The 13,567-nt window shown below is 34.3% G+C and overlaps 2 protein-coding genes across 2 annotated transcripts; both read left to right on the top strand.

The window, feature by feature from the left end:
- Nucleotides 1-786: 786 nt before the first annotated feature.
- Nucleotides 787-5,408, top strand: LOTGIDRAFT_171624 (hypothetical protein; the record flags this gene model as incomplete). The annotated part of the gene is made up of 5 exons (XM_009047828.1): nucleotides 787-888; nucleotides 1,639-1,705; nucleotides 3,626-3,792; nucleotides 4,403-4,450; nucleotides 4,983-5,408. The coding sequence occupies 5 exons, from the start codon at nucleotides 787-789 to the stop codon at nucleotides 5,406-5,408; spliced, it is 810 nt and encodes a 269-aa protein (XP_009046076.1).
- A 4,020-nt stretch (nucleotides 5,409-9,428) lies between these two features.
- LOTGIDRAFT_137657 (hypothetical protein) lies at nucleotides 9,429-12,451 on the top strand (the record flags this gene model as incomplete). The annotated part of the gene is made up of 5 exons (XM_009047827.1): nucleotides 9,429-10,143; nucleotides 10,656-10,848; nucleotides 11,080-11,277; nucleotides 11,648-11,748; nucleotides 12,267-12,451. The coding sequence occupies 5 exons, from the start codon at nucleotides 9,429-9,431 to the stop codon at nucleotides 12,449-12,451; spliced, it is 1,392 nt and encodes a 463-aa protein (XP_009046075.1).
- Between the last annotated feature and the right edge of the window lie 1,116 nt (nucleotides 12,452-13,567).

Here is a 13,567-nt window from a genome sequence, read left to right as displayed (position 1 = left end):
TAATAAAGTGTTCACCATGAAAAACAAGGCGTTATATATCCACATTGCACAATTACAAAATACACCTTTCTAAAATCAACAAATCAATCTACTAAATACAAACTAGAGATATTCATAGCTTATGTAAGTTCGACCACTGTAATTTATAATAACACGTAGCAGATACCCTATTGAGCACAATAAAGATTAGTTTTTATCTGATTTAAATGAAACTTGGGATTTATTTTGATGAGATCTTGGACAAGTTAGAATTTGAAGGATTTTTCGATGAACGTTTTTTGAATGAGGAAAAATGCGTCAAAAACGTGTTTGTGAACACAAATAGTGACTACAGTTTTTATCTGATTTAATGAAATTTGGTGTGATCTTATATATTGATGATATCTTGATCAGGTTTAAATTTTCACAATTTCTCACATAGCAATTTGAGTTATTGTCCTTTGCATCAGAGCAGTGTGATTTAATAATTTGATGTATTTAGGTTATTGGTGTTGATTTTAAAAAAATATATTATAGTAAAACTCAACATAAATAACAGTAAATATATATATCAATAAAGCAAGAGCAATATGAAGATCTTTAAAATGAGAAAAGCCACATAAGACTGTATAATCATTTTTACCAGCTGCCAGTGGGCGTATGTTACCTTGCCTGGCAAGCTATCTTTGTGTACCTATACACATATATGTAATTTGAAATGAAATTTCCTAATCCATACAGTATATCGTTTTATGTATTTATTTCAGAGATTACAGTTTACTACAATAAACTAACTATTCAGTAAGAATGGTGACATTCAACGGGACGACAACATCAGAGAAAGGTGATGGTGCTGAAACCTTGCTGAAAAACCCAAAGGCTGAAAACATATCAGTACCTATAGGAGTTGTGAGCATAAAACCAGCAAAGAAATCATGTTTTGTTGGGGGGCCTCACTGTCGTAGTCTTGTTACTATGTATCACAACTCTAACTGTGAGCATCTGGTTAAACTCCGAGCGACAATTGCCATCGTTCTGCTTTCCTTGTGACAAACTAAAAGAAACATCAGGAACATTTGGTAAAGGGAGGTCAACATGCTGTATCAACACTGAGTCGGAGTATGTCCAAACTATGAAACATGTAAGTTTAAATATTGATTGCACTACAACTACCTTGATACTCTGCAGTTTTGGTTTGTTGGTTGAGCATCCCTACATAGCTTAAAATGTTTTTTGTATGCTCAGGTTTATCTTCTGGGAGTTCACATATTTATATGAAATATGGGTTTATGATCTTCGATTTTTTGGAGTTGATAATTGCCATTTTGATGGGGTTGGTTTGAGTTAGTAGGCTTCAGACAAACTAGACTCCATGGTGAGCTGTGAACACTATTACTGATTGGTTTAGCCAAAAAACATTCTCGTTTCTGAGACGGACGTACGATTGGCCAAAAAAAAAAACAATGACGCACCTGTCCCTTTAACAGTGCTGCTAATATGAATTTTTTTGATTGAAAAGTCCAAGTCACAAAACAGCGTAAGTAAAGTAAACAGACCAGATAATGAAATCTGCATAAAGTCGAACCAATTTGAGGTGTTCATTCGTACACAATTATATATTGACGGATTGAAAATAAAATTACATTTTCTAAATTTCAGATGTTAAAAAAAACGAAGCCTGAATCCAAATTTGAAGGTTCTGAAGATCCTGATGCCTTAATAGCAGGTAAGGATGGATTAGTATAACAAATGCCGCTGTCCTGGAAAAAATCATTTTCCCTCATTTCACACAACATGGCGTTGCCCGCCTTTATTAGCCCAAATAATCCCCATATGAGAAATCAAACAAACACTGGGTTCCATCAATAACTAGGACCTAAATGATTCTCAGAACTGTTAAAAGTCAAACGCAATTGGAAACAACAAGAATAGAGCGAGAGAAATCGAATGCAAACGATGTAAACTATTGTAAACAACGTGCCTTTTCCTTCGACGTAACGTTCAAGTGTTTCAAAAACAGAACTCTACATGTTTTATTATATTGACCCCCGTAAAGATGGGTTCCCTTATTTTCATTGGTGGAAATGAAAATGCTTATCCTTATAGAGGGGGATCGTTGCCAAAAGTATTCACAAAGTCAAACTTGAAAATAAACCTTCCTAAAGTCAAAAAGTCAATGTACTAATTACAAAGTAGAGATATTGATAGTTTACTTTTCAAACTTTATTTCACATCAGACACCATTCAAACTTCCCTTTACGAAAATGAATTCTTAACTTTGCATTATTGACAATATCAACTATGTCTTCTTGACTTTGCATTCGTGAAAGATGTAAGTTCGACCATTGTATTCTTTAGAGTTGTAAAGTCAACTTCTGCATTCTTGAACGTTTACCATATAAGGTAACGTGACCTACTTCATTTACATAATCTGGAAATTCACGGAAACTAACGGAAATATAAATCAATAATTGCTCCATGTCAAAGGGATTTAACTCTAAATAAGCCTCAAAACCGGATGTTCAAATGCGGCATTGGACGGAGTGTCATTATTTCAGTGGCCGTCCAATTTTTGTGGCCGATGGATACACTAAATTTTTGGATTGATTGTAATTGTTGTAATTAAATCAAAAAACGAAAAATTTATAATTCATTCCTTATTCAAAAACCTCTAAAAATTGTCGTGTAATGAATAGAATCATTACATAGTTATCAACATTTCTTTGGCCAGTGACGGATATCCAATATGGATATTGAAAAATGACAATTTTTTTCCAATGGTCTCCTTTGGAATTATGAATGCAATTGTTGGTGCCATTAAGGTCCTGAAATGCAAATCTGACATCTTTAGGTGTACAATAGGGAGAAATGCTTTTTATTCCTATAATCGCTAAAATATGGCCAGTGACAAATATCCAATATGTCGGACTGGCCAGTCAAAGACCCTACATGGCCAATTTTTGCACAGTCCACAGTAATGGAGGTGGGGCAGATTTTTGGATGGAATTGGCACAAACATAATCACATAGTGCCTTCAGACCTGTGAATATCCCTAAAATTCCAACATAATGGTATTTTAATGCCTAACTCTGTCACTGGCTAGTCAATGACTAAGCCTCTACATGGCCAATTTTTAAACTATTGCAAAAATGTTTCCTATGGTCTGCTATGGAATTATGAATGACATTTTTGGTGCCAGTGACATCCTAAGATGCCAATCTAACATATTTAGGTGTGCAATGGGGAGAAATGCGCTTTATTCCTAAATTTCTAAAATATGGCCAATGACGAATATCCAATATGGCGGACTGGCCAGTCAAAGAAGAAGCCCCTACATGGCCAATTTTTGCACAGTCCACAGTAATTGGGATGGGGCAGATTTTTGGATTATTCATTGATAATTTTAATTCACTTCTTATTGGCATTCCTGAAAAACTTCTAAAAAAATTGACTAAAATTCAAAATACGTCAGCACGCCTCATAACTAGAACAAAACTCCATGACCATATTACACCAATTTTATTAATTTGACACTAAAAAATAAGGAAACCCATCTTTAATCAAATAGTTTGCTTATTTGACACTAAAAAGATAAGGAAACCCATTTTTAAATCATACACATATCTACTGATAATATTGTTTTCAGAAAAAGAAATGAAAATGTTCGAGTCTAAAAATACAACAATAACAATACTTCACTCTTCACCAGTAGCGGCTCATGTCCTGGTATCTTGTACCAATTCCTCTTATTACCAATATCCTCAGAGTAAGTATGATATAATACCAATTCCTCTCATTACCAATATCCTCAGAGTAAGTATGATATAAAACCAATTCCTCTTATTACCAATATCCTCAGAGAAAGTATGATATAGTACCAATTCCTCTTATCACCAATATCCTCAGAGTAAGTATGATATAATACCAATTCCTCTTATTACCAATATCCTCAGAGTAAGTATGATATAATACCAATTCCTCTTATTACCAATATCCTCAGAGTAAGTATGATATAATACCAATTCCTCTCATTACCAATATCCTCAGAGTAAGTATGATATAAAACCAATTCCTCTTATTACCAATATCCTCAGAGAAAGTATGATATAGTACCAATTCCTCTTATCACCAATATCCTCAGAGTAAGTATGATATAATACCAATTCCTCTTATTACCAATATCCTCAGAGTAAGTATGATATAATACCAATTCCTCTTATTACCAATATCCTCAGAGTAAGTATGATATAATACCAATTCCTCTCATTACCAATATCCTCAGAGTAAGTATGATATAATACCAATTCCTCTTATTACCAATATCCTCAGAGCAAGTATGATATAATACTAATTCCTCTTATTACCAATATCCTCAGAGTAAGTATGATATAATACTAATTCCTCTTATTACCAATATCCTCAGAGTAAATATGATATAATACCAGTTCCTCTTATTATCAATATCCTCAGAGTAAGTATGATATAATACCAATTCCTCTTATTACCACAATCCTCAGAGTAAGTATGATATAATACCAATTCCTCTTTTTACCAATATCCTCAGAGTAAGTATGATATAATACCAATTCCTCTTATCACCAATATCCTCAGAGTAAGTATGATATAATACCAATTCCTCTTATTAATACTAATATCCTCGGAGTAAGTATGATATAATACCAATTCCTCTTATTACCAATATCCTCAGAGTAAGTATGATATAATACCAATTCCTCTTATTACCAAAATCCTCAGAGTAAGTATGATATAATACTAATTCCTCTTATGACCAATATCCTCAGAGTAAGTATGATATAATACCAATTTCTCTTATTACCAATATCATCAGAGTAAGTATGATATAATACCAATTCCTTTTATTACCATCAATGGCGGGTTTCTAGCTGAAGAGTGGGTCTAGTTTGACAATCCAATATTATTGTATAATCAATGAAACCAATCAACTTCACAAATTCAAGCGAAATCTATTTTTAGAATTTCAGGATCTACCATCTATTACAACATTGGAGCTGTTACCACGAAGATCTCTGTCTGTGCTACGTGGAGTGGGACTAAGAAAGGATCATCTGATCATCCAAACCAGAGGCCTGTACCTGATTTACAGTCAGATTTATTTCAAGGTCATTCGGGGGACCAACTGGCCATTGAGACTGAATTTACTGTGTCATATAGTAGAAAGATACAACCGGCGAATACCAAACGATGGAATAGAGAAACTTCTTCAGAATATGTATACTCTACCTAAGAGAGCCCCCGGGAACACCATGTTTGATTTTCACACTAGTTATATATCTGGTGTGTTTGAGATGGAGGTCAATGATGAGGTGTATGTCAGAGCCTTACTTGAAGATGACATAGCAAGAGACCCCACTTCCAACTATCTGGGACTGGTTAAATTGGGTGGGTAGGGCGGAGGGTCTGATTATCTCAGTCTCATCTGAGTAAACCCAACAGTATATTAAATCTTCCTATTGAAGGGGTTCGTTGCCAAACAAAGTTATATTTCCAGTGGTTGGAAAAAGTGTATTGAGAGAGTAAGTGGAGAATTCAACAGTTTACTTTATTTCACAACAATCTAAAAGTAAGATCCAATATGAATTTTGAATTGCTAACATAATCTATCTATAACAAAACACAAGACAAAATTATGGAATATAACACACTTCTTTAATAAGGTTAGGCACATAATGTTTCAACACGTGTATATTGTGTTGAAACATTATGTGCCCAACCTTATTAAAGAAGTGTGTTATATTCTATAATATTGTCTTGTGTTTTTGTTATATGTGCTCCTCGCTTCTAAATGTCGTTCAAATCTTAATCTATGTCTTCTTGACTTTGTATTCTTGAAAAATATATATGGTTATGTATGTTTAACGTTTACCAAATAAGGTATAGTGACTTACCTGATTTACAGAATCCAGACCTTAGACTCCAACGGAAATACAACAACGAATCCCTTCCCTACAATATTGCCCCTTTATAGTAGCAGTTGTAATGGTTCATGTCAGAGGGACGGGTAGGGCCAGGATTTGTCCGATTAGGTTTCACATAAAATTGTATCTTATAAAAGAAAAAAGAAAAAATGGAAAAATATAAATAAAAAATAAAACAGAAAAATATTTGTTGACATTTTATTTTGTCCATAATATACTACAATAATATTAAATGTTTAATTATTATAGTTATGTAGGTTTGCCGCTTTAACTTTCATATCTTTAACACTCTATCTGAATCCATAATCAGTCTCTGTACATTAATCATAATTTAGTTTATTTAAGTATTTCTTGTTAACTTTTAATCTCTGTGTTTTCCTTATTCAATCTTTATTAGTTCCGCGACAATCGAAAGAGGCAATTTTCTTTTTTTTTCATTTCCCACCCAACCCTGCTTTTTTTAGTTGTCTTTTTTAGTTTATTGTTTTTTTTTCGGCTTTTCGTATGAATTTTGTGTTGAACTATACCTTCTTATTATTGTGTTTGATTAGATCATAAAAGTACTGGCCTAGATCACAAAGTAAAGATTTATGATATCGGGTGTCCCAAAATTTGACGGGTAATATCTCACCTGTAAGTAAGCTGATCTCGTTCAAAATTCTCGCAGATATGCTTCACAATGTCGTTGTCCAACCCTGAAAATATGACAGTCATCCAATAAAAAATGTACAAGAACTGCCCCGAACAAAATAACATGTCAAAAAATGCAATATCAAGAAAACTTACCTATTTCAACCTGTGTTCAATGTGCCCTCCAATCGTATATATATATACTACCTGTTGGTCGAACTTGTATGTTTTTAGGGACACTCGATGTATATTAAATTGTATCTTAGTTTCGACATAATTGTTTAATATTTTTCTGTATTCAATTGTCTATGTATGCTTTCTGTCACGAGCCATGGGTTTGGATTCTTAATTTTGCATCGGCCGACCAATTAGTGTTTTAATTTTCTTGATCTGTTTAATTTTTAGCTATTTTTTTTTATTATACATAGTAAATTTTTAATGCTTTTATATTAAAATTTCTCAATAAAACTACTCTCTTGTTTTAATACACCAACTTCTCTCCAGACGAAAACTGGCTGAGATCAGATTTTTATAATTCTGTTCAAACTGTCAGTGATGTAGTTCGACGAAATTGGCCTAGAAAACACGTCTTGTAAGCTGTGAAATTTGTCCGAAGTCCAATGTGCTACATGCTGTGCAAGTATTAGATCCCCTTGATATTTGAGAATTGGAACAATAGTAAACTGCTGTGGCAGAACTTTCTTCATCGTATTGTTATGTTGGACTGTAGGGGTTGTGGGTCCAGGATTAATCGTTCCTTAATTCATCTCCACATTGAAAACAATATTCATAATTTCAGCCATGATTTTTATTCTCTCTGGAAGTGATATCATAGATGTTACATATTCATAAGGTCATAGTATACATAGTGTTCTACGATAAGGTTAAAGACATTCAACTAAAGGGAGGTAAATCCAATATTAGGATTAATAGTAATATTCAGACCAACTGTAACTAATACTAACTTAAAGGTTAATAATACTAATACAAATGAAGATCTAAAGATCTGAATGCGACAGTATACTGCTTGGAGTTAGTCTATATAGGAGCATTTCGTGGGCAGAATGTACAGTCCGATTCTCGTATATATATTAAATTGGCCAGCAGTTAGGCTTCTTAGGCCTATGTCTATATGCTGGAAGCGGACGTTAACTTGTCATATAGGTTACCAACCAACTCAACAACCAACTTTTCCGATTGGTAAAGAATAAATAAACCAAGTACCGGTACTAACGATCCAAACCGCAAAACGAAACCTGAAATTCAAACAAGATATTGGCAAAACATTAGTAGCTGAGTTCGGGATATTTCGTTATTCGATGTTGTATCCTATTTTTTAATCAATATCAATATATCCACCATTCAACCAAACACTTCAAATAAACATATCTTTCACACTACTGTTGCTTTCTCTACCGGCTTGAGCGAATCGCAAAAAGGGAAAAAATAGATAGTTTGCTCATGTCCATACATACTGAAGAAGAAAATACGAATGTAAACATGAGGAAGAAAAGCAGAAAAATTGTGTATGAAAGTCAATCAAACTCTTCTCCTATTGCCCTGTTGTATAATTAAACAAAAACAATTTAGATGTCGTCCGACCCAATTCGTCGAATACGTTTAGCCTAAATGGCGGCGCTAGTGGGTGAAATCCTCCCCCCCCCCCCTCCCCTAATATATGTGTCAGCTTCTACAGACTGGGGGTTAAATAAGGGGAGCAGTCGGCCGCAGACTGACTCGATAGGGGGAGGGGGAAACTGTCTAGGCTGAATTCAAAATGCGGGGAACTCTATTTAAGCGTCACAGTCGCAATCCTCTTATCGAGCGATTGAAAGGATTCTCCCTAGAAAATTTGATGCTAGCTACAGAAAAATTGGCAAATATTTACAGTCTAAAAGGAAAAAATGTCAAATAGTTACAATCAATGAATAGACTGTGCAAGATTCCAGTTGATCCGTAATATAAGGTTGAAAAGGGGAAATAACTCCATTGTTTTCATTGAAGAAAACTCAGGTTGAATTAATTTTATTTTCCCAGCTGATATTTGCCTTATTTGTACACAATAATACAATAATAAGTGACTGAACTGTTTTAAATATTGGTACAAAGTCATAAATGTTAAAATATAAGACTAAGTTTAGACATTTTGACTAAAGATTGATCTGAGTTGGCATCTCTTTCTGTTATCTGTCTAACGACTGAAGACGTTAGTACGTGTCTCTGTCTAGACTGGATGTCACTCACTGTCATTGATTGTTGGCAATTAGTTAGATAATTTTGAAAAGCGTATTCTACTTATTATGTTTAAGTTACCACCAGTAGCTTCTCTTTAGGAGAGAATCACCGATGATTAAGATCTAAAATAGTGAGCTACAGTTTTGGCATGGTATCATCTCTTGATACAATGATAGTTGATAGTTGTAAAACCAGGTAGGCTTATAAGACTTATCTAACAAAATTTTCCTTGTGGTTTACTTTGTGGCATTCTGCATCTTCATTAGCCCTAACAAAATCCAAAAATTCATTTCTCTCTGTTACAGATTAGAATAAAAAATCAAGATGATGGACTCAAAGTTGTCAGATACAGGAAGTTTTAAAACAGAGAGCGTGGTCTCGCTGACTAGTGAGACTTGTTCGTGTATAGAGGAAGATAAATTCTTAGATAAAGACAGAGCTTCCAATCTTCTCAATGGTTTCTCTAAACTTTACGAAAATCATGAATTCGTTGACGTTATATTGTGTATAGGCGCTAAAGAATATCCATGTCATAAAAATGTCTTGGCTATTTCCAGCCCTTATTTTATGGCGATGTTTTCGAACAACATGGCCGAAAGTCAGCAAGAGAAGATAACTCTAAATGACATGGACTCCCAGACGTTAAGTTTAGTATTAGATTATATTTATACTGGACAGGTAATACTCACAGAGGAAACAGTTCAAAATCTTTTATCAGCTTCAAATCTATTTCAACTTCTCTCGCTTCGTGATGGTTGCGCTCAGTTTATGATGAATCACGTAACCGTTAGTAACTGTATTGGAATTTATTTTTTTGCGAAAGCTCATCAATGTGAAGTGTTGGCTTCAAAAGCCAAAGAAATGATCAATAATCAATTTTCAACACTGTGTCACCAACAAGAATTTCTACTCCTTCCTGCCGATAAACTAGTGGAGATTATTAAGGACAGTGATATTAACGTCTCTGGGGAGGAGATTGTATATGAGGCGTGTATGGAATGGTTAAATCACGATATGGACTCACGCTATAAACATCTCGTAGACGTCATCAATTGTGTTCGATTCGCGAATATCAGTTCCTACTATTTCTGTGATAGGATCGAGAAAAATACAAGTTTAAACGACTGTCCAGAAATTCAGAAAACTTTAGGTGTTATTCGATATTATCACATGTTAAGAAATAGGCAGCAGGAAATGGATTTGAATCTAATGCCACGGAAAGGTATGCTGTACGAACGTGGTGTAATGATTCTAGCCAATCCCTACACAGAAGATGCCTTGAAGAAATACAACACGATGGAGCTACTGTTACCTAAAACAGGGGAGGTAATCACAATCTGTCGTCTGCCACAAAGTCTTTATACACCAGGTGAGGTTCTGGTTGGTGAAATTTCTAATTCGTCTTTATTGATTTATATAGTTGGTGAAAGTTCAAATTTTTTTTTTTTGAGGAACTTTTCAGATTTCCACTTTCTGTTTCTGATGTTGATATTCGAGCAAATATGTTAACATTGTATCTTTTTAGTTTATTATGTCACCTGGAACAGAATGTAAAACTCTATTGTTTAATGACTGTAAAAATTTGTAGTTGGAATATTTATAACAGAAGATACCTTAGAGACAGTTTGATGTTTCTTTTGAAGGATGCATACAAATTTATTATCTTTCTTTGAATAATATGCATTCTGTTGTGTTCATTGTATAAAAAAACTCTCAGAAGCCTGAAAATTTGAATGGTGGAAATAGAAGCTGTAAATGACCCTAAAAGTTTCGAAAACCTCTTTACAAACTTTTTAGGTTCACTATGTTGCCTGGAGTAGGATGTAAAATCATTTTATATTTTAATTTTTGCAGGTGTTGCTGTGACGGGTGATAATCAGATTTATCTGGGGGGTGGGGCAATACGTAAAATAAACTATCGTGGTTTTATAACAATGGAAGGTGTCTGTAGTGGATTTTATTTATTTGATCAGCTAGAAGCTACGTGGACCTGTAAGACTAAAATGATGGTGTCCAGGTCTCAATTTACGCTAACTGTTGTAGATGGGTGAGAAATTTAATTTTTCTATGGATCTAAGGAAACAGGCTCACCATCTATTTGACCAATCATACCTTAGTTTCCGAAACGGATTTTTTTTAGCTTACATAATCAGTAATCGTGTTAACAGCTCATTGTCGAAATTTGAATCTTCATGTGTCCTGAATTATTAGCGTTTGAAAGTTAGAGACGACTCCTGTGATGAATTTATACTCAAATTTAATATTTTTTTTATTATAGGTATATATTTGCTGTTGGTGGCCATGATGAGAATGATATACTAAACTCCGTGGAACGTTACGATCCTCATACTAATACATGGTGTATGGTGGCGCCACTACCTCAACCGTTGAGATTAATGACAAGTGTTAGCTATCGGGGGAAACTCTATGTATTCGGTGGTGAAACTAATAGTGATTTCAGTAATAATGCTTACAGGTAGGAAATTTTATTCTCTAGGAACTTGGCTTAGTCCTTGTAGTAGACCACCATCATTGTACAGGACAGTCTTTAAGGGATTGAAAAGATATTTTCTAAAATTTTTCTGTTTTTTTGCACCATTTCAATCAGGTTTTCTCCTGTCAGTGATGCAGGTCGGGAGAACTGACATGAAAAAGCGTCTAGACTTTAGAATTGGACAATAAACCTAGTCTCTCGTTGTGACCATCTTCATTAGCCCATTAGGTACAGAAAAGTATGTTGTAAAACTGTTCATGTAATTTCATTTTGGTTAAATTTTAAGTCTTAAATAATTTTGTATAATCTAACATCTTTGCAAGAAGAAATATACTAGATAATTGTATTTCAGGTATGATCCAGCCACAGATAAATGGACAACACTAGCCTCTATGTCAACTCAGCGTGTACTAGCTGGTAGTGTCATATACAATGAAAAAATCTATGTGATAGGTAGGGGAGATAACTCATAATTATATACCTTTTATTAGACGTTTTGATTTATATCTGTGAACTATGTAAATTATATGATGGACAACTGATATTATGTCTAGGTTAAAGGGGCAGTCTCATTTTTTAAGTAGGTCAGGAAAGTTGGAATGCAAAGATGTATCTATGTAGGGGAGATAAATCTTATTTCTCTATCCATTATTACAGTTGTTATTTATTCATTTCTGAGGACTGACTATTGTAACTTCAATATCAACAGTCCATATTATGTATTGATAGTATTGAACAATCTTGAATACAAACTAATTGTACTAGAACTGCACAAAAATCGCATAATCACTTCAAATTTTGATGGCGAATTGGATTGTTTCACAGAGTTGAATTGTCGTCTGCTAGGTGATTAGGTGAGGTGGGGTTCTAATCCTCCTCAAGCTAAGAAAAATTCTGATTCCTGTGCCAGTGCTTCTGTGAGTTTGTCTGGTGTCTCCTTTCATCCCCTAATTCCCAACTTGATATTTCAGGTGGGAATTCAGCTATCAGTGATAAATGGAAGAAGGAATATTTACCTGAACATTGTGTCAGCTCGGTTGAAATATTTGATCCTGTAACAGACACCTGGTCTCCTGGCCCAGAATTACCCAACGCTTTATGTGGGGCTGGTAAGTGGCTTAATATATATGTCTGTCTTATCCTTTACACACTTTAGGTTGGCTCATTCTAAAAATATTGTTCATTGAAAGAGAAATTTGCTAAATGAATTTTGACAGGAAACGTGTAAAATTTGATTTAAATTCAACTATTTTTCAGGAATTGTGAAATACTCAAACACTATATTGATAGTAGGAGGTGAAGATGATAAGAGCTGGATGGCTGGTTTCTGTTGGTTACGTCATGAGGAAGACGGTAATCTGACCTGGGCTGAGGGACAGGAGTTACCCACGGTGATGAGCACGTTCGGATGTGTAGTGGCCAATATGCCTCATGAACTTTTAAAACAGAAGGAACTTTGATAACTTCACGGAGGAGTGTGTAATTAGTGTTTACAGATCTGCATGCTGAAGTCAAACTTCTTAGTAACGATAAGTTACATAATATTATTATTGATGCAGACGTGAACTCTTTTTGAAGGATGGTGCGATATTGTGTAAAGTTGTCTGGTATTATTACTGGAGTAATAAGTCCTGGATTGGTATAGGGGCTCGTGGAGAAAAGAGACCCATTATAAACAAGTTTATTCCATTTTTTTCTGTGAAGCTTTATACTCCAGTGTTTTGTGTGTGTCTGGTCTGTTTTGAAGCCTGTATTTACTAGACATTGACAACATTAAAGGGACAGGTGCACCATTTTATTTGAACAATCATACTTCTGTCTTATAAATGGGGATTTTTAACTAGGTCAATCCGTAATAATGTTCATGGCTCACCATCGAAATTTGAGCCTTCAATTCCATGTGTGTTCAGAATAATCTGTGTTTGAATGTTAAAATGACAACTCGTCAATTTAAGATACACTGTGATATATAGAAAAGACGTATATTGAAATAGTGAGTACAATTGCTAGTCTGAAGTATTTTTGAAGAAATTATGCATAGACTATAGACATATATTCAAGACTAAAATCAACCCCCCAAAATGGCCTACCTGTCCCTTTAAGTATATATATTTATTTATGGAATGTTTGTGTTTGATATTGTATATTTGATAAAGTTATACACCTCTTTATACAGTATTAACTTTCATTGTATTAGTGAGCAAGGTTATAACCTACTTGTATGTATCTGATTAGGTAAATGAAGACGGGCAATGTTATGTTGACAGTTACC

This window comes from Lottia gigantea (genome assembly GCF_000327385.1).
Source record: "Lottia gigantea unplaced genomic scaffold LOTGIsca_117, whole genome shotgun sequence".
Taxonomy (NCBI): domain Eukaryota; kingdom Metazoa; phylum Mollusca; class Gastropoda; family Lottiidae; genus Lottia; species Lottia gigantea.
The sequence above is the reverse complement of the archived record's forward strand: the minus strand, read 5'-3'. Positions and strand labels throughout refer to the sequence as shown.